Source organism: Pholcus phalangioides, unplaced genomic scaffold (genome assembly GCF_987345545.1).
Source record: "Pholcus phalangioides strain wild (caught in Gottingen) unplaced genomic scaffold, Ppha-v1.0 ptg000008l_1, whole genome shotgun sequence".
NCBI classification, from domain to species: Eukaryota; Metazoa; Arthropoda; class Arachnida; order Araneae; family Pholcidae; genus Pholcus; species Pholcus phalangioides.
In genome coordinates, this window is record NW_028301601.1 from 9,437,521 (window position 1) to 9,463,269 (window position 25,749).

General features: G+C 41.3%; 2 protein-coding genes and 2 non-coding genes across 5 annotated transcripts in view; 1 reads left to right on the forward strand and 3 right to left on the reverse strand.

Annotated features, from left to right (window-relative positions):
• LOC149083626 (uncharacterized) overlaps nucleotides 1–11,344 on the forward strand; it is a 61,295-nt gene extending 49,951 nt beyond the window's left edge. The window contains exons 13-15 of the mRNA XM_089234112.1: nucleotides 3,185–3,293; nucleotides 8,964–9,146; nucleotides 9,314–11,344. Coding sequence (XP_089090238.1) covers nucleotides 3,185–3,293; nucleotides 8,964–9,146; nucleotides 9,314–9,405 — 384 coding nt within the window. The 3' untranslated portion in view covers nucleotides 9,406–11,344. The remainder of the gene's footprint in view (nucleotides 1–3,184; nucleotides 3,294–8,963; nucleotides 9,147–9,313) is intronic.
• Nucleotides 298–369, reverse strand: TRNAH-GUG (transfer RNA histidin (anticodon GUG)). The gene has a single exon. It is a non-coding gene; the product is annotated as a tRNA-His (tRNA).
• Nucleotides 1,934–2,005, reverse strand: TRNAH-GUG (transfer RNA histidin (anticodon GUG)). The gene has a single exon. It is a non-coding gene; the product is annotated as a tRNA-His (tRNA).
• A 7,419-nt stretch (nucleotides 11,345–18,763) lies between the features above and the next one.
• The window catches only part of LOC149083631 (uncharacterized), a 48,777-nt gene continuing 41,791 nt past the window's right edge, over nucleotides 18,764–25,749 (reverse strand). For both annotated transcript variants that reach the window (XM_089234115.1, XM_089234113.1), the window contains exon 5: nucleotides 18,764–25,001. In XM_089234115.1, coding sequence (XP_089090241.1) covers nucleotides 19,979–25,001 — 5,023 coding nt within the window. In that variant the 3' untranslated portion in view covers nucleotides 18,764–19,978. The remainder of the gene's footprint in view (nucleotides 25,002–25,749) is intronic.

The window sequence follows — 25,749 nt, forward strand, 5'->3', positions numbered from 1 at the left end:
GAAAATAATATGGTCCAGATGCATTTCTTTCTCAAGGGGTGGCAAGATACCACGCCGGTTAAGGGTCAAAATGTTAATGAAAAAAAAATAGACTCGTTTATCACTTATACTGAAGACGGGATTTCCAAGTGTCCCTTTTTCTGTAACGAGCCCCGATAACATATCATACGTGTATTGCTCTTTAGACACAATATTAAAATTAGTTTTATGCGGAAATGGTATTTTAAATTGTACGTAATAAATTGATAATAACGTAATCTTGCAGTTTATCGATGTAAAAAAATTTACAAAAGGTCGTGCCGTGACCAGGATTCGAACCTGGGTTATTGCGGCCACAACGCAATGTACTAACCACTATACGATCACGGCGATGGTCTTGTCCGTCTTCATTTCATCTCCGACGGATGAATCCACTTGAATCGGAGCGTGAATAACACGCGTCGTTTCATCTTGATGTTAGTTTATAAGTAAAACTCCAGATGGCAGCATAGTTTCGTTTTCCAACGCTGGATTATGTTCATTTGGGACATTTGCAGTCTATATCGTTGTGGCTAAGAATTTGTGGTCATTTTAAGGACCATTTGACTTTGGTAATGTTTATCGGAGAAAATGGAAATGATACATACACAGTCAAGTCACATTTGGAACGCCTTTCTGCAGCCCTGGCAACAGTTTCCAACTTCGAGCCGCAAATGCGAGAGCAGATTGCTCCGTTAAAAAGTCTCTCCACAGAGAGTAACGGGTCTGTAAAACGGTACAATTATTCAATCATTACACTTCACTCATCGTTGAAGAAAATTTATGGCAGGTGGCAGCCCTACACATAACAAGCATTACACAAAAACAAACTACCCGTAAGTTTACAACTCGTCCGCGCACATTCCGACATGTGCCAATTCGTTTGAAATTCCGTAGAGGAATGTGTACGAGGTGCATGTACGGTTAAGTAGTAGTAGTCCTGGCTGCATTACACAGAAACTACCTTTACATTTAGGTTCACAACGCATATATGCACATTTCAACACGTACTCATTCGTTATAAATTCCATAAAGGGATATGGACGAGGTGTATGTGTGGTTCAGTAGTAGTAATCCTGACTGAAGCTAGATCAGAGGGACTCCACGGCTCAGGAATACACATAACAGAATTCTGAATGATTCCCACAGGTAAAACGTACCCAAGTAGACTACTACTAAACCAGACATGCACCTCGCCCATATTCCTCTGTGGAACTTCTAATGAATTCGCGCATGTTAGAATGTGTGTGTACGTATAGTGAATCTTCCGTGAAGTTTGTTTCTGTGTAATGTGTGTTATGTGTAGTGCTGCCACCTGGCATCAATTTTTCTAACTGTGTATGAAGTGTAACGATTGAATAGTACAACGTTGTCTTTATACAGTATTTTAATCGGCCTGTTGCTCTCTGCGGCGAGACTTTTTAACGGGGAGATCGGCTCACATTCGTGCCTCGAAGTTGGGAACCACAGCAAACCAACTTCGGCCGACCACCACTGTGGCGACGGTGGGGTCGGCTGAAGTTGTAGTTGAACCCAACCAGACTGCAGCCCATTAGGTAGCTGCTGGAAAGTGCGTTGCGTATAGAGTGAGCAGGGAGATTGAGTTAGCCCGAAATATGTTCGATTGGGTTCAAGTCTTAGGAGTTTCGGTTCCAATGAAGGACGTCTTGGTCATTTCTTCGAACTATTTTTACACGTTTTCCTGTTGAAACACATGTTACAAAATATTGGGAAAATAACTTCCATAGAGTAACATGTTAGAGTGAACTTTCAAACGTCATGTCCAACGTTTGTTTTTTAGGACACTCCACATTCATGTTTCTGGCATTAGGGGGGAAGACTATATGTTCTCTCCATGATATTGTCACAAATAATTTTATCGGTTATCGCTATAAAAAAAATTCACAAAAGTTCGTGCCGTGACCAGGATTCGAACCTGGGTTATTGCGGCCACAACGCAATGTACTAACCACTATACGATCACGGCGATGGTCTTGTCCGTCTTCGTTTCATCTCAGACGGATGAAGACTCTTCAATCGGAGCGTGAATAACACGCATCATTTGATGTTGGTCGTAGTTATTTTTGAGACTCTAGATGGCAGCACGGTCTCATTTTCTAGTTCTGGAATATGTTTATTTGAACTATATAGCCCATCGTTGCTGGTAAAATACGGGATGAACCAATGCGCATACACAAGTCACTTCTCCAACACACATCAACCTGGATCTGTCTGCCTCCGCTTTATTCGAAGCTGAAGATATCTGTCTCTGCTTCATTCGCAGCTGAGGCTATCTGCCTCAGATCATTTGTAGTTTAACATGCCTGCCTCTACTCAATTCGAAGCTAAAGGTATCTTCCGCCGCTCCACTTAGAGCTGATGATGTCTACCTCAGCTTCTTTCGTAACGAAAATTATTTACCTCGGCTCATTCGGTAAAAATTATCTGCCTCAGCTCATTTGCAGGTGAATATATCTGCCTTCGCTCTTTCCGTGGCTAAAGAGATATCGTCCTCTACTTTATTCGCAGCTCAAGGATCCATAGGGGAGGAGGGCATTGCAATAGGCACGATCGCCTTCCCAAGAGCAGAATAATATGGAAAAAATTGATATACCCCCGTCAAATACGGGATGATTTAATGGACTTACACAATTTTTCCAGTCCCGACACATCGTCCTGGAGCATGCCTGGCTTAGGCTAGTAATTTGTAGCTGTTTTTAGGTCCATTAGACTTTTGTTATCGTTATTGACATATATGAAAGACATGTACGCAGTCGATTCTCATTTGAAATGATTTTCTGTTCTCTTGGCTGCAGCTAGATTGGGACTAGATAGGATTTGTATGTGCCGCTCTACCGAAGCAAACCCGTTGTATCGAGGGCTCACTGCATCAATATTTTAGTTTCGGTAAAGTTCTAGTAACTGATATCCCCATGAGGGTCACGTGATGCGTGACTAGCGACGTTGGTCGCCCTTATCATTCAAGAATGTAATGATGAATGCAGAATGCACAGTTTCCAGATGAGTTACTCGTGTTTGATTTTCCAAGTAGGAGGCGGTCACAAGAATGTGACTCGTCTGTGTATAAGAACATAATATTCAATGTCATATTTCACGAGTCGTAATATTATATTCACCTTAATAATTTTTTTTATGAAATTTTCAGTCTGGTAAAGTCCTCCGGAACGGAGAAGAGGCTTTCATCAAGGAAGCCGGTGATAGTTGCATCAGAGGGGAAGATCCGTTGATCTACGGAATGAAGATTTTAAAACAATGTAAGTAACAATTACTGAAATAATCACTTCATTGTTATTTATGTGCAGTGGGACCTCGCTGCAACGGTACTCGATATAGCAATGAATCCCTCTACAATGATTTTTTTTTTCTTCAAATTTTGGTTGGAATTGCTTATGGTCAAATGTTGGAATCCTCTCGATATGACGACTTCCTTTAATACGATAAACTCCGTATCGATATTTTGTGACTATATCTCGAAATCGCTACCACGAAACGTTTTATATTTCACTTAAAATCGCCTTCAACGTATTTTTAAATTCTTCGCCAGTGTACATTCTATCGAGGGTGTTTAATAACATCATTATTTTGCACTATTTACCCTCTAAAAGTTTTAGTTACGTTACCGTGGAGCTACATTCGGTGAGAGTTACATAGAAGTAGTGTGCGAAAAAATACTTTTTACACATTGTGAAACAATTAACTGCATATCATTCAAATACAAATACAACGCCACAACAGGCAAAATGCCCAACGAGGTGGCATCAACTAATCATTACGGAAATGTTTTACTGCTGAATAAGTGCTGATAAAGGCTGATAAAGGCATTCTGTGGTGGCATTCTAACAACGCTAATTTAGATGAGATGTCAACAAAAGCATAAATTTTGTGGCGTCCTATAGTAATGTTATCTCCTTATACAGGGTGATTCATAAAAACATCACCAAACTGAAAGGGCAATTAGGGAATAGCATATCAATCCAAAATTACGGAGGAACATAGTTGTACAAGCGCCATCCCGAGCCGCTACAGGGAGCTGTTGCGTCACACACTTTTAGAGCATTTCTAGCTCATTTTCCATAATTAGCGATTTCTATGCGCGACATTAGAAACAATTGGCAATTTTACTTACCTTTGGCATTGTTTTCGGCAATGATTTGTGATTACCCGTAATCTCCTCGAGGAAACATGGTCAGACTATTTATAAAGACATATTTTCAAGGTTTTTACTGCATATTTTAAGTTTTTAAGGCATGGATGCATTTTTTACGAAGCGTACTTTGTCGATTTATAGGTCATAAAAATCCTAGACCTAGTCATCACCATCTAAAATTACTTGTACAACATTAGAATGGTAACCGAACCTGGATATAGAGAATTTCTCAGGACATTTCTCATATCGACGGCCCAGTTTGAAAAAGGCAACAATTCAAAATTCTATGTTTTGAGAGAGTTCTGCATTTTAAAGATTCACGTTATATGGAATTGAATGGAAATCTGATTTAATTACAGTACGGGGCACTAGATCCCCTATAAGGATTCACTCATCACTAGAAGGTGTTTCAGCGTTGGTTACATTAAAAGAAACTCAATATATTTACAACCAGATGTGCACCACTTCGTTGGAAATTCCGCTGTGGAATGTGTACGAGTTGCATGTACGGTTAACAGTAGTAATATGTGTAGAGCAGGAGTTCTTAACCTTTTTCAGCCGTAACTCTCTACATATGCACTCAGACTGTTAGGTACAGACACAGTTACACCTCCGGCACAACTCGCTAGGTAGTAAATCACCCATAAATGGTGATAGACCTGAGTTGTGCTCGGTTTGAAAGAAAGAAAGCCGTAACTCTAAATCAACAATAAGATCAGCTTTGCAACCCATGGGACTGCTGGTTCTTCGAAATTAGTGAAACCAGTGACGCAATAAGTTCATTTATAACATAGTTTCCCCAACCTTTTTGTCCCATTGCCCACTTCTTTAGAATTTTTTTTTCTCTCCATCGCCATCCCCCCCCCCAAATCAATCTAACCCATAGGATCCTACGTTATACCCGTAGTTTCTACCACCCCCCCCCCCGGAACATTCCATCGCCCCCAAGGGAGCGTTAATGACCACATTGAGAACCACTGATTTATAACAATGGATTCGTGCGATCTATGTCGGAAACACCCTGCGGATCGGGTCGGTTATCCGTGGTCCAGGCGAATCAAGTTGGGTCCGTGATATAGCTCACAAACCCCTAGCTTTAAGTGAATACGTATGACGCTTGTCGCAAACCTATGCAAATATAATTTGGCTCATGACCCATAGCTCAAGAGCCCCCTGCCTGTGAGTGGTTTGTACGACCCATATCTGTAGCCCATCCAAGGTTTCGCTCAGGACCCACAGCTGAAAACTCTTGGCTGCAAGTGAATTCGTACAAATCTTCTCATAAGCCCCTGCGGATCAAGTTTGGGCCATGACTCACAGCTCAAGAAATAAGCTCCCCTTAAAGCTTGAGCTATAAGTGGATTCGTACGACCCATATCGGAAACACCGCCCCAAGTTTCAAGAATCACTCTCACTGGATTTGTAAGACTCACTTTGGGAGCCCCCTGTGACCTAGGTTTGGGTCGTGACGCATGGGTTAACAACCTCTGATCTAGAGGAATTTTCCACCCTTCTCATGGTGTTTATAAAACTAAAATGAAAATTTCTGAGTTTTTGCCCTTTTGATATAGGACGTTGTTATGTAATCAATCGTGTGAGCTGAATCTTACGCACACAAATTGCAGGGTACTCAAATTCCGTCCATCATCTCCTCCTTCGGATCTTACTGATACACATATTAGCTACTCACATCCCCAAACAATTTGGGATTCGTGACATAAACTGGACGAAAGCGAAAACGATACAATGGAACTGAACACCGATTATATAATCGAAACATTGTACCTTATGCATGAATTAACTCTATCAGCCTAAAATCACAACAAAATAATGAAAATTATCATTAGAATATTAAAAAACGAAACATTTTGACCAGTTTGTCCAGAATTCGGATGTTGGTTATTGCGGCCACAACTATATACTGGCCATTATACGAATAAATGTGGCGTGATGGAAAGTTCTTATGGAAAGAAAAAAAATCCGTTATGAAGGAATGATATAATCTTTCATTCAGAAGAAGCGTAGCACAAATACTATTTTGAACACGGTGCTTCTCGCTTTGATTCAACGGAAAATTCATCGAGTCATCGCAAGTGGGCGAGTGAGTGACCGAATGAGTACGTGAACGAGCTAGTGAATACGCTAGTGTGTTCAGTGAGTAAATGACCGAATGAGCGGGTGGATGAGCTATCGATACGTTGAGTACCGAGCGAGTAGGCAAGCGAGCTAGCAAATACGCTAGTAAGTGAGTGAATGACCGAATGAGAAAGTGAATGGGGTAACGAATACGCTAGTGAGTGAGGGAGTGAGTAACCGAATGAGTAGATAGATAGATATATATAGAACCGCTCACAACCCCGGACTGATGCAAAGCACCTTACTTCCGTTACCTCAAAAGAGGCAGAGTTGCGTCGGGAAAGTTAGCAAAGATTGATAGTGGTGGCTCCCCTTGCCCCGTGCTTGCAAGTTTCGAATCACTCGCGTCCACAGTGCTGAGCAGTTTCGTTTGCCTTTCCTTTTACAGAATATGCAATATACACACACACAGAATACACACAGAGCCGACGGGAACAATCAAGCAGAGCCTCCGTTGACAGTGCTGAGCATTCACATTTGAATTACATGCATACATTATTTACTTTACAAAAATTCCCTGTTTTTATACTATTGGGAATGCACATAAACATTACTATGAAGGTAGTATTGGGTACAAATATCACCATGAGCTCATACAGAATGAGTAGGTGAATGTGAGCTATCGAATATGCTAGTGAGTGAGTGAGTGGCTGAATGAGCAGTTGAATGAGCTAGCGAACAGGCCCGTCATTTAGGGGGGCACCGTTGCCCCCCCCCCTGGCTTTTGAAAATACACTAAAAATGGTATATATATACATACATTGAGTACACGTGCTTTGCCCCCCCCCCCCGGAAAAAGTTGAAATGACGGCCCTGCTAGCGAATATGCTAGCGAGCGAGTGAATTAACTTTATACGTGGCCGATTGAGTGGGTAACTGAGTAACCATGCGAGTGAGCGATTGAGTGAGTGACTGTAATACGACCGTACTCACCAACACAGTTTAAACTGCAATCGCAGGTGAAAGGATTGAAGATCGAAATGGATTGGTTAAATTGAGGATTTTAACCAATCCGTGTCGATCGCTAATCGTTTCACCTGCGATTGTAGTTTAAACTGTATTGGTGAATATACGGCCGTTAGTGACTCACCCACTTGATCAATTATTTCCCCATCGATGAGTTTTCCCGGCGGTAAATTTTCCTTTCGGTGAATTGTTGGCGATGGATTCTTCGTTTTTGAACACAAACCCCGTACATTGTATTCATTAAGTTGAGAAAAGATTTTAGTTGCTGAAGCAAGTAGTAGTAGTAGTAGTTACTTAATCCTTTAATTTGCAAGCATTGAAGAGGAGGAAGATTTTGAGAGATTATATTAAGCAAATAAGGTACCCTAAATATTATTACATGACAAAAAAGAAATATTGTCAATACCTAAAGAAATGTCGGATGTTGTACATGTTTGCCAACTTCCTTCTCTGTCATTGTTGAAGAACGCACGGCAATACGTCTCCTCCGCACATGGAATTTCCCTCCAAAATGAAATTGTCAAAAATCGTTCTTACTTGGTTTGTCAAGAAATAGGAGGCACGTGTACCTTTTAACCATCCTGCTGGTAATTATAGAAACTTCATGAACTCGCAAGTGAAAATCAAATTCTTAGGAGTGGCTTAGAAGCGTCAAAAATTCCAAAATCAGCTCAAAATACAAAAACATAGCTACAATGGCTTTACTTGGAAAATACAAGAAATACATGTTGCTTGAGAGCAACGCGGCCGAATAAAATTAACCATTCATTTTGCATCGCAATATACGAATCACATTAAATTATATTCGCCAGGGTACATCCGACCCAGAACACTGTTGCGCCACTTTATGTGTACGCGTGTTCTCACTGCGACTGACCACACGTTTTGTGCTGTTACTACAGTAGAATCTCTCGGTAACGGACACCCATGGGACCGAAAATTTTGTTTGCTAATGGGGAGGTGCGATATAGGGTGGAACCTCGTTTATACGACTTTCACATATATACAACGTTTGGCTGAGGTTGCAACTGATTCCAAATGTATATGTTACTGCTTTGCATCAATCCGGGGTTCTGAGCGGTCCTGTCTGTCTATCTATCTATATGTTACTGCAAAAATTACATACCGGTGGTTATGCATAATCACCAGTCTCGTTACGATAAAGTTTTGTTAAATTTCGCTACATTTAGCACTTTTACCGGCGATTATACATAATTCTCGAATAAAGTTGGAAAGTCTGATATAACATACGGGAAATTTTATAGTCTTTCTTCCCTTCATTTAACTAATTAATTATTATTTTTAACCGTACATGATTCATGCACTAGACATGTTTTGAGTAAAAATTAAAGTACGTTTGAAAAGAAGATAAAAACATTCATGTGTATGGTAACATTATCAGTCTTCTAATGTTGGATTTCTTTAACAAACGTTTCATAAACAAAACCGACATTATCATTCGAATTCACCTATTCCGAAATACTACACCGAATTCACTATTACATCCTGGTAGTTTCAAATATTCGAAAGTTATTGTCTTTTCCATCCATGTTTCATTTGAGAAACGCAAGTACAATCATGTTCATTGCCTCAATGCATACTTTTTTTTTAAAATCTACCATGCGTATCCGACGTGTATTGATTGATCTAACATTGAAACTTCTTCTATCTGCAGCCTCGTGTCCTCAGTTGGCTCCAGCAACATTCGTTCCGATGATGAGGCCAGCTTGGAAGCCAGGAACGACTCGGCTTCCTCCGGTCATAGGCATATATTCCCGCCCAACACCCAGGGATCCATATTGGTACCACACGGCGCCTACTCAGAAAACTACAGCCAGGCCATGGATACCAGTTACAAGTGAGTATTAAATTTTCAATTTCAGGTGACTTAAATGAACCATGCAAAATCCTTGAAAAAGTGATAACAATACTCGAATGATAATATTATGCGCGATTCTCTAATAAGCTGTGTCGACTGTCCCGATTTTCAATAGCTTCATCATTTGTTCCTTTCACTCATTTCAGATCCACCAGAAGTGCAGCCAAGTGCTGCTCCGCGAGCCTGCTACAGTTTGGTTCTGATCATCCTCGGACTAGTCTTAACATTGTCGTCGTAAAAACATGGATGTCGTCAATTCTTGTGTAATATATATATATCAAAGATGCCGTTTTACATGAATCGTCACAAAAAAAAAAAAAAAACAGGCGTTGTATATAAGTTGTTTATGTCTCTGGCACCGCTCAGGATAAAAGTCTTCCTACGTCCAAATGGAAACGATCCGTCCCGGACACTCTTCTGTGTGTAACCAGAACCTCCTAGAGACAACTAGCTCCTCAGAGATCCTCCATCTGTACGAGGTGCTGGTGTAACTCGTCTACTGTCAATGAGAAGATGTCCATGATGCGGTTTAACTTCCATGATCGCCAAGGCGTCTACTCACCGCACATTTGTCATAGACGTGCAACATTTTTCTTGATGTAACTGCCCGATTGTATCGGGCAAATCGTGTGCAATCGTGATGTGCCGGTACGTACGTATGTACTATCAAAATGACACCTGACGGCGTGTCGTCGTGCTCTGGTCATATATGCCCAATGTTGTTGTCGTGAAAAAAAATTCGATGATAGTTCAAACCTCAAATTGGAGATATTGTGATGTATTGTATTGTTCGATTGGATTGCTTTCGATTGAGTGTTTGTTGCGTGTGCGTTTTTTCATCAAATATTCTTATTAATTTTTGTTGTCTGTTGTTGTTTATTTTCTTATCGGAGTATCTTGCGGAATAATCGATTATTACAAAAATATCGGTGGCTTACATAGCCTTGAATGGACTCGTCTCGCTCATTGGTGATGCGTCCGGTGAAGCTTTTTTGGACATTTCAGCGCTTGCGGAACCCTTGAAATGATTCTCACGCCCAGGGGAAACACTTGAAAAAATACACATATTCTAGGGAATCCTTAACATCTATGTTGTAAAATATCCTGGAAATAATGGGATAATAATTCCACATATGTCCTGAAAAGTCCTTGTACTATGCGTGTTCTGAAAAATCCTGGAAATAATATTCATGTTCTGTAAAGTCCCTTATGTTCTGAAATATCCTTGAAAAATATGTGTCATTATTAAAAATCATATCACCCTTGAATGATTACAACTACTCTATGATCCGAAAAATCTTTGAAATAATATGCACGTTCCGAATAATAGTTGAAATTATATCTATGTCCTGAAAAATCATCGAAATGATTTTGATGGTCCTTGTTCTAAAAAATTCTAGTGTTGATATCCATGTGCTCAAAAATGCTTGGAATAATATCCATGCTCCAAAAAACATTTTTTTAAATTTCAATGTTTCGTAAAATATTTCAAAAACCATTCATATTCTGGAGAATCTTTCAGAAAATAGCAATTTTCTTGAAAGTTGTCGAAATATTCATAATCTTAAAAGTATTAGAAGTTACATCCATGTTCCGAATATATATACATATATATATATGTAAAGATCTCTCGGGAATATGTGATGATAACATTATTATTAATAATATCCTGTCCCGAAAAAACCTTAAAATAATATCCATGTTCTTAAATGCCATTGAAATATGTAACATTAACGTAACTGTCAGCAATCTGCGTGCAGAATGCAATCCCGGGATTTGATTTCTGATTTTTTCGCAATTCAAAAATTATTATAAAATCTTTCTAAATCTAATTATTTATAATACTTCTTTTTCCAAAATTAAATGTTAAAAAAATACTATGAAGAATATAAATATGCAAATATTGTTTAGCATAAATTAATGCAATACAAACGGGTAAAATGGATATGAGATTGTGTATTTTAAGATACTTTATTATTTTAGTATATGTGTTTCGTAAGTATCGGGTACGTCTGAAGCAACCAAAGACTCTCAATAGTGTTGATTACTTATAATGATCATGCTGCGAAAAATGTTCGTGATTTTTTTATTTGTCCATGTGTCGATTGTCCATCATTATTATTTTGAATGTCTTGTTGTCATAATCAAATAAAAGTTTTGTTTTTTTATAAATAAAAGTTTCTTGAAATTCATTTGTGATAGAGGTAATAATCATGTACAAGAAAAGGTAAATGAAAATCATACTCATTTCATGTTCTGGAAATAATAACGTAGATAATTCATATTACAGTAATTATTAAGACGGTTGGATAACACAAAATATAAAATCCTGAAGATTTTCTGAAAACAAAGAATAAGACTGGAATGATTAAAGAAAAGCCTTAGAGTAAAATCGTGAAAATAATAATGCGTTTGAGTAATCACGCATTAAAGTATGGATGGTTGGTGCCTATTTTAGTAAAAACGACATTATTTTACAAGAAACCCGCGATTAAGTTATGTTAACATTCAAAGTAAATGTAATTACGAACTTGATATAATCTTGGAAATAATCATGAACGTGAAAAGAAGCTTGGACAAATCATGGATAGTTAGAAAATGTTAGAAATAATCATAAAATTGAATTAGTCTTCAAGTTGACAGGCAACTGTAGGTCATCAAAACGTATTAAAATGTAAAAAGTCATGATTTAAAGCTTTGATTAAAATAATGGAATCTATAGCAGGAGTGATCAACTTCATTCCGTTCGCGGGCCGACATAATGATCAGCTATAGGGTCGCGGGCCGCATCAGTGGTGCGACTCCGGTGTATAAGCCACTCCATTATAAATTGAATTAATTAGTTATTTATTAAATTCATTTCGTCACTAGAAATAAGAAGTTTGTAAGCAGTTTGTTAATCAAGAAATCTGCTGTTAGAACCGATAGTTCAAATAATGATCACAAATTTAATTTTTCTCACTCGACTTCTTACCTTATCGCGAGCAGCACCAAATCGCTTCACGGGTCGCATGCTGCCCGCGGGGCAGCTGTTGGCCACCCCTGATCTATAGGATTGACAGTAATGTCAATCCTATAGACTGTTTGATATAAATTTATACGTTATGACTAATAAAAGGGTATAAGGTAAAACCATTGAATAATGATGACATTATACAGGGTGTCCTGTAAGTGTTGATGCGGCTTTTATCTCGTCAACCGTTTGTCGTAGAGGTGATTCCAATTTAAGAAAATCCTCAAGAGGCGTTTAAAAATTACCCTGTAACAGTTTTGAGAGTGAAAATACAGTGTATCGCAAAATAAAAAAGAAAATAATCTAAATTTTTAAACGGTCCCCCTGTCCTCTAATTTACAATTCGAAAGTTGTTGCCGTGTGTTTTCTCAGGCCAACAGAAAAAATGTTTATAAGTGTAATATTCGCTAACATATTTTTGAATTCGAAAACCGGGGAAAAGTTGTGAAGGAACAGAAAAAAAGAAAAACTTACGGGAAACGCTCCTTTCCCTCATTTACGCTGTCTTTTCCCAACAGCTCTCCAATTTTTGAATTTGAATATCTCAGGGAATATTACGGTTAGAAACTTGGGATCTCTTTTGTTGAACTCAGAAAAGGCATGGTAACCACTTTATTATTGGAAATTAGAGAACAGAGCGGACCGTATAAAAATTCAGATTTTTTTTAAATTTCGTGACACACTGTATTTTCACTCTCGAAACTAGTGCACGGTAAGTTTTGAACGTCTTTTAAGGATTTTTTTTAAATTTGAAACTATACCTCTACGACAAACGGTTGATGAGATAAAAGCAGCACTTACAGGACACTCTGTATGTAAGAAGAGAATGAAATTGAAAGTCTTGAAAAAATTACGGCATTATGCGCTATTAAAATAGGCATGGAAAACGTTTTGATAAGAGAATCATGGGAAAATGTGGCGATAAATTATTCATTAAAGGGATGTTATTCAAATGTGATCCTGGATATTTCAAAATAAAATGATAGGAAGGAGTGCAATCGCCATCTTACTTTCCTGGGTGAGAGCCAGATATCCTAAACCCTGAACCAAGAGAACCGAGTCACACACACACCTAGGTCAACACCATCTATAACGGAAGGCCTGCGAACGAAGCTTTGACGGCACAGGTGACTGTAGAAGTCCATTTCACCTGTAGCCATTTGATATAGCAGGCCGACGCATGCGATACATTTACCTTTTTCTGCAGCATATCCAATGGCTATAATGGACTTCTTCAGTGACGTCACGAGCTTCGCTCGGAGGCTTTGTGCTATCGATGGTGTTGTCCAGGCTCTATTACACAAGGTGATTTCAGTATATATACGTTATCCCCCATGGTAACTCGAGTGCCTCCGGAGATTCACTCATTGAATTAAAATAACGTAGCCGGTCATCACTGGCTGCAAATGCAAGGCTTCAAACTTGGGCAGGTGCAATCATGTACATCGACACTGGAGAAACCGCGAGGTTTCCACCCAGGCTCTGTCGCAAGAAGCAACGTATTTATTGAAGCAGCAAAATTTATTCATACGTCAAAGATCACATATAGTGCAAGGTAATTAAAAATTATAAAAATCGAGGATCGATCTCAAATCAATCAAATTAAAGTCAAAGTGCAACGGGCACCGATAATAAACAATGATAGAAAGTTGTATAAAATCATATCGCAAAAGGCGCAATCAGAAGTTTGATTGATCGAGGATTGTATGACAGAAGGTCAGAGCACCCCATTGCGCTCGAACAGTTCAATACACCCAGTCTAATTCGCCTTTTGATCAGTGTTGAAGATCTTCTGAAAAATTCCTCCGGGACTTCATTAGATTTGGGATTCATTCTGATCCTCGCTTGCAAACAGTGCTGCTACCAGCGCACTGTCAGAGTGAAGAGCGGCGATCTCATCTTAATGGCGCTGGTACCGGAGTTACAGGAGCTAGAGGAGACGGACCGCTTATCTTCTTAGGATGTTCCCCAAGGAATTTCGCCTGTTTTCTTATCTTTTCTTTCGATTCCTCTCATCGTAGTATGCCAAGCATCCACGGTGTGTGTGTAGATGGACAGCCGGCGAACAGAAGTGAAAGGACATTGTTTCTGGACAGCATGTGGCGTAGTGTAGGGTCGTGCCAGGCTCGAGACAAGAGCATTTATCGCTGGCAATCGCTTTAAAGCGATGTAAGGTTGCCGGGAAAGGCACGTGACCGGTGACCAGCCCCTGCTCCTAGTATATATGCACTTTCTTTATAACTTCATGAGTTGGTATTGCTGAGGCCTTACTGTACACATCGACACTAAGAGAGTTCCAGTTATAATATAATCAAATCAGAATAAAATGTGTCAAATAAATTCAATCACATGATCAGTAATAAATCAGCAGTAAATCAATAAAAATCAGCAATAAATAAATCGGGAAATGGGACAATTTCGGTAAATGCATTTTCTCGTTGGACATATTCATTTCTGGCACACTGCTACAGTAGGAATGGCCGGTCCTAGGAATTCTGCCACCTGAGGCGAATGATATTTTGCCGCCAATAAGATACGACTATCCGAAAAGAGTTTTCTTTCTTCACCTCTATCACCTTGGCAGAGTGGTTCTCAAAGGGTTGGTCACGACCTCGTTGGGGGTGGGGGATAACGTTCACGATTTATTATGTCGCGGGAGTTATATATATCCTAAATAAATACCTCCATGCTTGCGCACTAGTTTGGTTGCACTCACATGGTTGCACACAGTTTTGGTCACTTACATGCTTGAACGCACTCTAGGTCACTCACTGGTTCCTTGCTTTATAGGTCACTCTTTTGATCAGTTGCATGTTTAAACTTGCTCTACGCCATTTTTTTTCTTGGTCATTCACATGTTTGTATGTGCTATAGATCGCTCTTTTAGACATTTACATGTTTTACACTCTTTCTAGGTTAATCTTTTGACATGCGCATGCTTTTTACACTCTCTAGGCCACTTTTTTGATCATTTAAACGTTTACACATGCTCTCTGTCATATATAGTTTCCCAACCTTTTTTGTCCCATTGCCCCCAAACTCAATCTAACCCATAGGATCCTATGTTAAACCCGTAGCTTCTACCGCCCACCTGGAACATTCCATCGTCCCCAAGAGGTGTTAACGCCCACGTTGGGAATCACTGCTGCTCTGTGTAATTTTTTTCAAAGTTTCTTTTTTTTTTGGTCATTCACAAGCTTGTACGCATTCTAGGTAACCCTTTCTGCCATTCACATTCTTTTACACTCTCAAGGTCACTCTTTTGGTCATTCACATCTCTCTCACTGACGTGAACGAGTTAGCGAATACGCTAGTCAGTGAGTAAATGACCGAATGAGCGGGTGGATGAGCTATCGAATACGGTGAGTACCGAAAGAGTAGGCGGGCGAACTAGCAAATACGCTAGTGAGTGAGTCACCGAAAGAGAAAGTGAATGAGCTATCAAATACGCTAGTGAGCGGGTGAATAACCGAATGAATAGGTGAATGAGAGCTATCAAATATGCTAGTGAGTAACTGAGTAATCGAATGATTAGATGAATGAGAGCTATCGAAAATATGCTAGTGAGTGAACTTTATGCGTGGCCGATTGAGTGGGTAAGCGAGTTACCGCACGAGTGAGCGATTGAGTGTGAGTGACCGTATTAGTGATCGCTCTCTCGATCATTTACCACTTGATCAATCACTCAGTGAGTCTCTCTCACTGACCTAGTGACTTACTATCTCGACAGTGGCGGATTTATTTAGGGTCATTTGAATTTGGCTGCTCTTCTACCACTTTACACATTTTTTTGACCACTCATCTCTCAAATTTGCCGCCCCTCTGAACTTGCCGCCCTGGGCTATATTCTCCAGCCTGTAATTACGCCACTAGTCAGTACGGGTAATCAAGTTACCCCTCGTCAACTTGTATTCAACTCACAGTTTGTCGATGTTTGGGTCAGTTTGTAACGCGTTCTATGTTTCTCGTGTTTTCTATTTTTTTCGTTGTATATTTTTCTTGCATTTAAGTAAATAAATAAATTTCATATTTTTTGTAACTTTGAAAGAACAAATTAATCGATTGTCGCAAAATTTCTTGCATTCGATTTGCAGCTTGAATGCAATATTTTTAGTCATTTTTGAAAAATGTGACTGAAGGGGTCGTGGCAGGGCCCCTTTATGATGAATTTATAGCTTGAAAAAGCAAAAAAACTGAAAATCGTCCCGGTCCCCAGGACTGGAGCCTTGTCAGCCCACCCCTTGTGGGGGCCATGGGTCGTGGCATCTTTAAGTTAACGAAATTCAAAAACGAAAATTTCAAGTTGCCAAGATGTGAAGTACTTCAAAAGTTTGTTAAATCTTTGAATGTTTTGAATGACATTTTACGAAGATTGGATTTTTTTGTTCAAAAACAGAAAGACTATAATTATAAAAATGGCTGGTAGATGGCGATAGCAAACACGGTATCATTCAACATAAGGTAGGGTTACCAACCGTCTTCCTTTTCGATGTCATTTCCTCCTCCTACATTTCCGAAAATTCGTTATGTTGTCGTCCTTTTCAAGTTCCCGGGAAGAAGTTCCTCTTCTAAGGAAAATTTTTTTTTTACTCCACTCTGAAACATTTATTTCTTCAATGATATGTGTGCTTTTGTGATGGGAAAAATTATTGTTGCGGCCGGTTTTATCGGTCAAAATAGTGGCGCCATCTATTGGTAAAATTGGGATAAGTGACGGTACCAAGAGTGATGCTCAGGCGTCCTCTTTTCTCAGTTTTCCAACCTGGTAATCCTAATTCAACAGGCCGAATGGTTAGGGTTACTACATTCGAAAACTAAAAAAAGAGGATGCTTGCGCGCGCATCTTTAGTAACGTCGCTCTTCCCGAAAAGGTTATAAATTCTTCCATATTTATCAAGCTTTCCATTTTTATTTGGGAATTATGCATAATCGCAGGTGAAAGTGATAAAAATGTAGGGAAATCGCAAATCAACTTTTCTCTATTGAGAAAATTGCTGATTATGTATAATCACCTCACCGGTGTTCATTTTTACAGTAACATATACAGGGTGGGCAAAAAGTGCGTAGAAACTTTAAAAATTCATAAAAACCGGAAAAATAACAGAAATAAAACACGGTTTGCAGGATTAGCATCGCTAGGTCACGGGAATTTTTTTTTTTTAAGACAAGAAAGAAAATAACTCAAAAAACAGCCGATAGGTGGTGCTGACGTACACAAGTCAAAGAAAAGATACGCAAGTAACCTACAGAATGTCTCCAATCCAAATCGTTAATTACAGCAGTATGTGTTCCACATGGCCACCACAGGGGATAGATAACACATTGCAGGTAAGTCACAAATCCAGCAACGGCAGAGTGCATCAGGGCCACATACACGGTTTACAACGGTGAACTGGTCGTGAATTAGAAGCGCAAGTTCTTGTAATCGTCTCATTTGCATATTCCCACTGAAGTCGCTCATACCTGAGCTACCGTTTCCCCCCCCCCTGTCACAAAAATTCCCGTGACCTATGAATGCTAACCCTGCAAACCGTTTTTTATTTCGGTGATTTTTCCGGTTTTAATTCATTTTTAAAGTTTCTACGGACTTTTTGCCCACCCTGTACATTTTATCATTAAAATTTATAATAATTAATTGCGAACAAAGTGAAACGTCGTATAAATATGGAATTCGTATAAACAAGGTTTTACTGGTCATCGTACCTCCTCGTTAGCGGGAAAAATGTTTCGTCCCTTGAGTGTCCGTTATCGAGAGGTTCTACAGTATTTTTCTTTTTTATAATTGATAGATTCAAATTTATATTTCCATTTTCCCCTAACCAATCTTTTCTCTCGAGTGGAGAGGAAAAAACTGCTACCAGAAAACATTTCCACATATTTGTTTACAGTTTCACTTTGTGCCTCTGAAAAGGCCCGTAGCTACGGGTATAACATAGGATCCTATGGGTTAGGCCCCTCTCACACGGAGCGGATGTGGACGCGGGTCCGGAGGAAGTTTTAACAATTGTTTTACACTGAGCTTTTCAGACGAGGTGAAATTCGTCCGCAACTTCGAAGTGTTCATGCGGGTCCGGAAGTCGTCCGCGTGTGTTAAAACCTATTGCGTTGGAAGCCGATGGGGAGAAAACAATTTCTGAAGAAGGGGGCGATGGGACAAAAAGTTTCGGAAACTACGATTGTTTCAAAACAATTGACAAACTTGTAAAAAGTATCTCAGACGAATGTTCAAGCGGTGTATGCTCAGTTTAGCAGACAAAAGAATACGGTATCAAATAGTATATACAGCGTTGACACAAAAGGCCCCGTTCACATGGGGAATAGAAAAAGCGGGTTTAAAACCCACTTCAAGAATTTTCACCAATGAGTCATCGAGCGGGTGCTAGAATTCCCAATGCTACCACGACATTTGCAAGTGAGAACGGGGCTAAAGAATAATTAAAACCCATTTTAAACAGCAGAAAATGAGGTACACATATGTGTACGAAGAACACATTGGGGCGAAGAAGATAGGAACATGATTCTGCATTCTGTGTGTCTCGAAAATGATGTCGAAAATTGATGATAGAAAACTGCTACAGAAAGATAAACATACATGATACTTTATTTACATAATTTTCGATGGCAATTTCCAAAAAAGACAAATACAAGACATTCTCTGCATTATTTTCATTACCAGAATTCCGTATATAATGCAGTTTAATCCGAATTTGGACGTCTTTGTATGCGTCTAGCGTTCATTGAATACGTCCAGCGTGAACACGACACACAAATTCGTACAGGTTTCCATTGCTCACACACTATTTGTACCTATTATCGGGGTTAAATGTCCATGTTGCATTTTTCGTTTTGTGTCCAGATCCACGTCCAATGAGTTCGAAATGTTCAACGATTGTTTCGACTCGAATCACACTTTGTTGCAACAAAAGTCAAACGTGATTCTCATTACCTTCACACACATACACACACGAATGAGCGTCACATTTTTTCAGTTTATGTTGTTCTCAAATCACTAGTGCAAGAGCGCTCAATCTTTTGATGAGTTCTACTTAATAGGCTTGTAACTGGTCGCGAGCCACTTTTTAAGCTTGCAGCTGGTCGTGAGCCAGTTACTGAGCTTGCAGCTGATCGTGATCCACTTACTGAGCTTTCAGCTTGTCGTGAGCCACTTAACAAACTTGTAACTGGTGAGCCACTTAACAAACATCGCGTGGTACTTATAAGGCTTGCAATTGATCAGGAGATACATATTAGGCAGCTATGGAATAAAATGGGGCAGAATTCCTGGTTACCACAAAATGATGGTTTCAAATAATAATAAGGATTAGTGGCATCTCTTAAAAGGAGGGAAATACGGGTAACGGTCCCAAATCAAACTGGGGTTCCTAATCAAAGCCCCCTCCCCCCAAGTTCTAATATATATGTATATATATATATATATTTTTAAATTCGGTTCTTTCTTCAACGTTTTTATAAAATTTGAATGCAGGTTAACAGAGGGGTCTAAGACGTATGAGAAAGTAGGCCTCAAATTGATCAGAGATTCTCCAAAGTCATTAAAACGGCCCTAATCAAGGATCACTAATTTTGATTTTGAAGAGACATCAGATTCGTACATCTGTCATCAGTGTTTTGGTGTTTATATTTTTCTTCATTGCATAAATAATATTTATCAAGACCAATAATGTCAGGTATTGCTGCGTGGGGCACATCAGATAGCTTCAAGGGCGACGTTTGACACACACGGACCACGGGTTGAGCATGTATGCACTAGTGTATGATCGATCAGATCATTTCATATTCATGTGGATTTCTGTTTCGTTTCTTCATCTGATGGTTTCAAAATCCACGATTGAGATGCCGACCTGCTCTGTGATAATGACGCGTTGGTGTCGGCGCTTCCAGTGGCATTGAGCCTTTCGGCCTGTTCGGTCGTGGCTTTGATGATGTCCAAGATGCTAGAAGCTATCTGCAACTTCTCGCTCTCGTGTAAGTTACTTTGGAGGTAATCACTCGATCCTGAACTTTGGTTCTTGCTCGGCCTCTTACGAGTCCTGGGGCTTTTCTTGACGACGGCGAGTCCACCGTTTTTGGAAGAGAAGACTTTCTTTGATTCCGGAATTTGGAGATGCGGTGGTTCGGCATTAGCTGATACCGACACGGATGTCGATATTGTAGCGTTGAGCTTCCTAATGTCGAGTTTACCTTCCATCAAGGACTTTGAAACTTCTTCTAAGGAGGAAGGGATTGAAGTGTCTTTCTTATCAGATTGTTTGTGAGGTGAATAGTTGTCTTGGTAGAGTTTCCGAGGAATCGACGTCGTTCGGTATAACGACCGAGGGCTAGTCACTGGTGGTTGCGGTGAAGTTGTCTTGATTTCTGATACGTGTTGCACAACCGGTTGGGATACGGGATTGCCAGGTTTCCCATTGTTCTCCGCGTTACCTTCGTTCGCCTTAGTCTGTTGTCCCGGTTTCACTTTTATCCTCTTCCTTCGACGACCCTTGATCACTTTACGCTTCTGTGGCGTGTTCTCAGTGGTAGATGCTGAAGAGGTTGGGTACTCGGTCGCTGCAGAAAAGAAATTATGTTCACCGCTTTTGATTGATATACCAGAACCGCCTGCCTGCAGGGGTGACGACTGGTGCTGTTTGGCTACGTGTGGTGGCACGCTGAAGAATCCCTGGTGGCTTCCGGGTGGGCTGAAACCATGGAAAAGTTTCGGAGAACCGAAAGGTATCGGTATACCGAACATATCCCGCGGTACGTCAGCTCCTGGTTGTAGGGGTTTCTCTGGCGCTACTAGACCACCGAGGCCAGTAGGCATGCTGAAGAAATCCGGAGATGGTGTAACAGGCTTTGGATATGGAGTAGTCGACTGTTGAGACGGAGCACGGCCTTGACTAGAGGGTCGAGCCTGTTGAGGATTTCCTGCGGGTCTTCTCCTCCTCTGTACAGGAGATTGTGGACTTTTTGGTGGATCTGGCTTTCTTGGAGGGGGGCTGTTGTACTTTGGCGTCGTGTACGGGTATACTTCACGGTGTCTTGATGACTGTGGTGTTTGATATTCGTTAGATTTGGTCGCAGAAGGTGTCAATGGTTTTCTAGAAACTTTCCTAGTCCTAGAACCACTTTTGCCGTTTATACGTGCTCCAAATACAGGCTCGCCATTTTCGTCCACGTGAGATGGATCGGAAGACGATTGTTGTGAGTTATTTGGTTCCAGTGGAGCGTGCCTTCCCTGTGTGCTTGGAAAATGCGTCTCCTTATTGTCTGGGACGTACAAGCCGTTCTGGTTTCTCACGTAATAACCGGATGGACGGTACGAGTTTTGAGCGCTTTCTGTTTTCAGTTCAAGACTTGGTTGGTTTATCGAGTTCGACACGTGATTGTTCAAAGACATCATCGAGGTGTAGTCCGGAGGAGATGGTGGTGGCGGTATCTGCTGTGGTGGAGGCGGTGTTTGGAGTTGGTGATGTTTGGGCTTTGGGCGACGTTTACGGACGCGGCTGGGTTTACGGATCCTTACTGCTGGCGGCGTCGATGAGTAGTAGCTGTAATAGTTCTTATCGGATGTAGATGGAGTGGATGATCTTGTTTTCGGTCTCACAGGTATATTAAGAAGAGGCTTGAAAGGCTCGTCTTTGTATCCGTTATTGATAGATGGACGGTCGCTGTTGCTTGGTCGGCGAGGTTTGATTTGTCTGTACGTTTGGCTTGGATCTACAAAGGCTGGTGGTGGGTAATTGCGAGGGTATTTTGGTTTCCCATCGATGCTCGGCTTCTTGCTCGACAATGACCTGCCTGACGTTTGATCTCTGTAACGGTTTCTCGAAGAAGATGATGACGGTGGTTTTCGGTGACCACTGGAAACAGGCGGCGTTACATTTTTCATGAAACTGACCTCCACATAACCAGACGCAGGCTCTGACGGTGGGGCGTGTGGGTTATCCTTGTCATATGGCTTCACGACAGTCTTGTACTCTTTCGGTGGCTTGTAGCCACTGTGCATCACCAAGCCAGTCTCGTGGTTTCCTACCAACTTCAGGTTATCCTTGACACCTCCATGAACCGTCGTTTTCTGTGTGGTTGGATAAGACGGAGTTGTCGTTACAGTCCTGCTTTCGGTCTCAACAGGCTTGACCATGCTGAAATGAGAATAGTCGAAAATGGGTGGTTTTCTCAGTAGTACTTGTCCCGGAGGTTTTACCTTGGGAGCTGGCGTAAATGGTTGCGGCGTTACCGGTACAGACGGCTGAAAGAGCTGGAAAGGGTGGCCGGGGAAAGGGTTCTGTAAGTTGGGTCCGAAATGCGGAAACATCGGTCTGTTATGCCCGGGAAAGTTTTGTCCGTGAGGGAAATTCGGGAAGAAATTGGAGCGACCGTCTCCCATGTATGGGTAATGATTGACGGCGTGGGCGTGGTTAACCAATGGAAGTTTCTGTATCGCAGGTGGGCGTCTGTCCACTGGTGCTCTTGGAACCACATCCAACGGAGCCCTGAAAAACGCGTTGGGTCCCCGTGTGAAATGACTGACGTGGGTTGCTTGCACTGGAACCGGGATTTGTTTCATTATCATTGTCTGCTCGCTGGTTTGATGGATCCCGTGTAGTGGACGTCGAGGCAGAAACGGTGCCCTCTGCGTCGGTTGAGGCAATGGATGTGGCGGAGAGGGAGGACGTTGGAGAAAAGGATACGGATGAGATCCAGAAGTGCTTAGTAGACCTTTGCCGAAATTGTGTCGAAAATTCGGAGCCAGGTTCGGATTGAAAGGTCTGACTAGAGGGTTATAGAACGGCCGGATATTTGGCGTGAAAGGTGGGATTTGCCTTTTGGCTCTAGAAGGTGCTGACCGCTTTATGCGAGGCCTGCCGTACTGAAGAGCCGAAGTCATCGGTCTGATCACTGTGGAGCGATAGAAATTCTTCGGTTTCACCGAAGAGCGCATCTTTTGTGGCAACGGAGGTGGGTGTGGTGGCACTAACGATGACGGATGCAGCACTACGAATTGTGACTTTGGTTGTGCTATCATCCGGTTGTTATGGATGACCTGAAGATTTGGCCTCGGCAACATGGACCGTACAATTTTGAAATTGGATTTCGACGGTGATGCTACCAAGGCTTTTCCCATCGGGGCTATTGACGTCAGTGCTGTGTTTGGTCTTCCGCCAGTCCCCCTGAGAATTACTTTCATCGGGACGTTGCTCGATGTTGTTGGAATTTTAGGTTTAGGTGCAGTGAAAGCATGCAAACTGGCTTTCTCCAATCCCAATGGAGCCAAGTGTATCGGCTTGTTATCAGTGAGGGCAGATTTCACTGACTTCAGTATTGGACCCAGACGTAACGAGGTGAAACTTGCTAAATCCGCAATTTCTTTCGCTTCTTCACGATTGGGTCTTGCACCAGCCCGTTCCTCTTCTTGTTCTTTTTCCCGAGTCTCCAATACCAATTTCTTGATTATATCTTCCAGTGTTGATACTTCCTCGGCGCCATCATCAGCTTCTCTCCCACCTGTGTTCCCACCCTTTATCTTCGTTACTATTTCGGCCAATTCATCACCAAGTATATCTCGCAAAGACGCATCGACTTTCATAACTCTCGGTCCGACGGATGTTCTGGTGTCCTCTTTTGAATCATCCTCATCCGATTGGCCTACTATCATTTTAATCACTTCTAGGACTTCCTCTGGGATGTTATCGACATCCTTCGCGGCAGCTTCAGCGGCGTCATATATGTCCTCGTCGGGGATCCTATACTTCGGCACGTATAAATCCTTATTATTTTCTGTATCTGCCGTCTTGGCTTCCGGTTCTTTACCGAAAAACTCATTGATGAGTTTCGATAGCTGGCGATGCACGGCCGTGTTTTTGGGCAACTGGCTAACTTTGGCCCGGATTCCGTCTTCTTCTTTGGCTCGACTGCCGGAAGGCAATGCCAAATCCTTCATTAGGTTCAAAAGAGCTAAACGTCCATCCGATGAATCGTGGAGAATATCATCAATACCATCAGCCGAAGATCCAACCTTGATTTTGCCACCTTTTTCCCTGTCGTTATGATGTGATTTCCATTTGTGGTTCTGGATGTTCGGAATATCTTTACTTGGTGGCAGGTAGCGGTCACTGTATTTCGTTTTGTGACGGCGATCGTCATCCCCAGTCTTCAGCTCATCATCGTCGTCTTTGACATCATCTTCGTCATCGTCGTAACGTTCGCTTTTCGGAAAATCCGGTCGTCTCCTGGAACTAGATTTCTGTCGTTTCCTCTTGTCGGACGAGTTCCTTGCTCTCGGTGGTGGGAATATGTCCTCGAATAAGCTGTCATCGTCGTCGCTTTTGGGGTCCTCGTCATCCGACCGAGGTTCGTCGACCCAATGGTCACGTTCGCGATTTCTCTGTTTCTTACCGCCGGACTTTCTGTTCTGTCTATGCTTATCCACTCGATGCGATCTCGATACCTTCCCGTGTTCGTCGCTGAGTCTCGTCTCGACTCTCTCGTCAGACTCCTGCTGTACACCCTTACCACCGAATATATCCGCCGGTGCTCTGGAACCCTTTTCGTCCTTGTATTGCACTCTGGGAGTTTCGGTTTCACTGGATGCTCGATCACCGAAACGGAAGTCAGTATTATCGTCATCGAATGATGTTTTCGTAGCCTTCATCCAGCTTTTCTTCAGTTTCGAGACGACATCTTCGGTGTCCATTATCTCGGATGCGTCGGTGTGTAGGTCGAACAAAGATTCTGGAAGTGGTGGGAGCTTGTACGGTTTCGGTTGAGGCAACGGGACGTCGATAGTTTCCATGTGTGGAAAGGCTTCAGAGAACGACCTGACAAATAGCGAGAAAAGATGTTGAACCGTTAATCATTTTCATTTTCCAGAATATTTCAAAAATATAAATTAATTTATAACGGGGGGTTCGAATCTTTTTCCTTCAGAAGAAGGGTTACATGTTTCTCCTGTAAAATAACACTATAATCACGGCTTGGGAGGGGGGGGGGTTCAGATTCCCAAAAACCCGCGTTTGCTTACGCCAATCATTGAAAGGGTATTCGAGATTGGTTGTACATCCCTTGTTGCGCCAAAAACAAACATTGTATCAATGAGAAACATTATTCACTGAGTCCATGGGTCGCAATGCTAACCGAGATGTGTATTTCAGGTCACCGCTAAAAAATGGCATCCCAACAGCTCTAGGATCCCCGTTTCTCAAAAAATCTTTATGCCGAGTAACTGCATCCGGAAAATCTCACTATCAAATATTTTTGGATGGTGTTTTAATTTAACAATAGCACCACTAATTTTCAAAATTTCAGTGTTCCTAAAAAAATACTTCTTTTAAGAACACTGAAATTGAAAATTTCTATATTATTGTTTTGAAATCTGCTGCAGGACGGATAGAACTTCTAGACGGGCCGCAGTTTGCTCACCACTGTCCTAAATTTCATCCTTCTTAACTCGTTTTCTTCTATTCTAATTTTCACAATTTTTTTGTATCCCAAAGAATCCTGGAAGAAATGTTGGCTTCTGACTCTTCTTCCAGCTATGTCTCTGGTGAAATCCACCCGATATTTCTT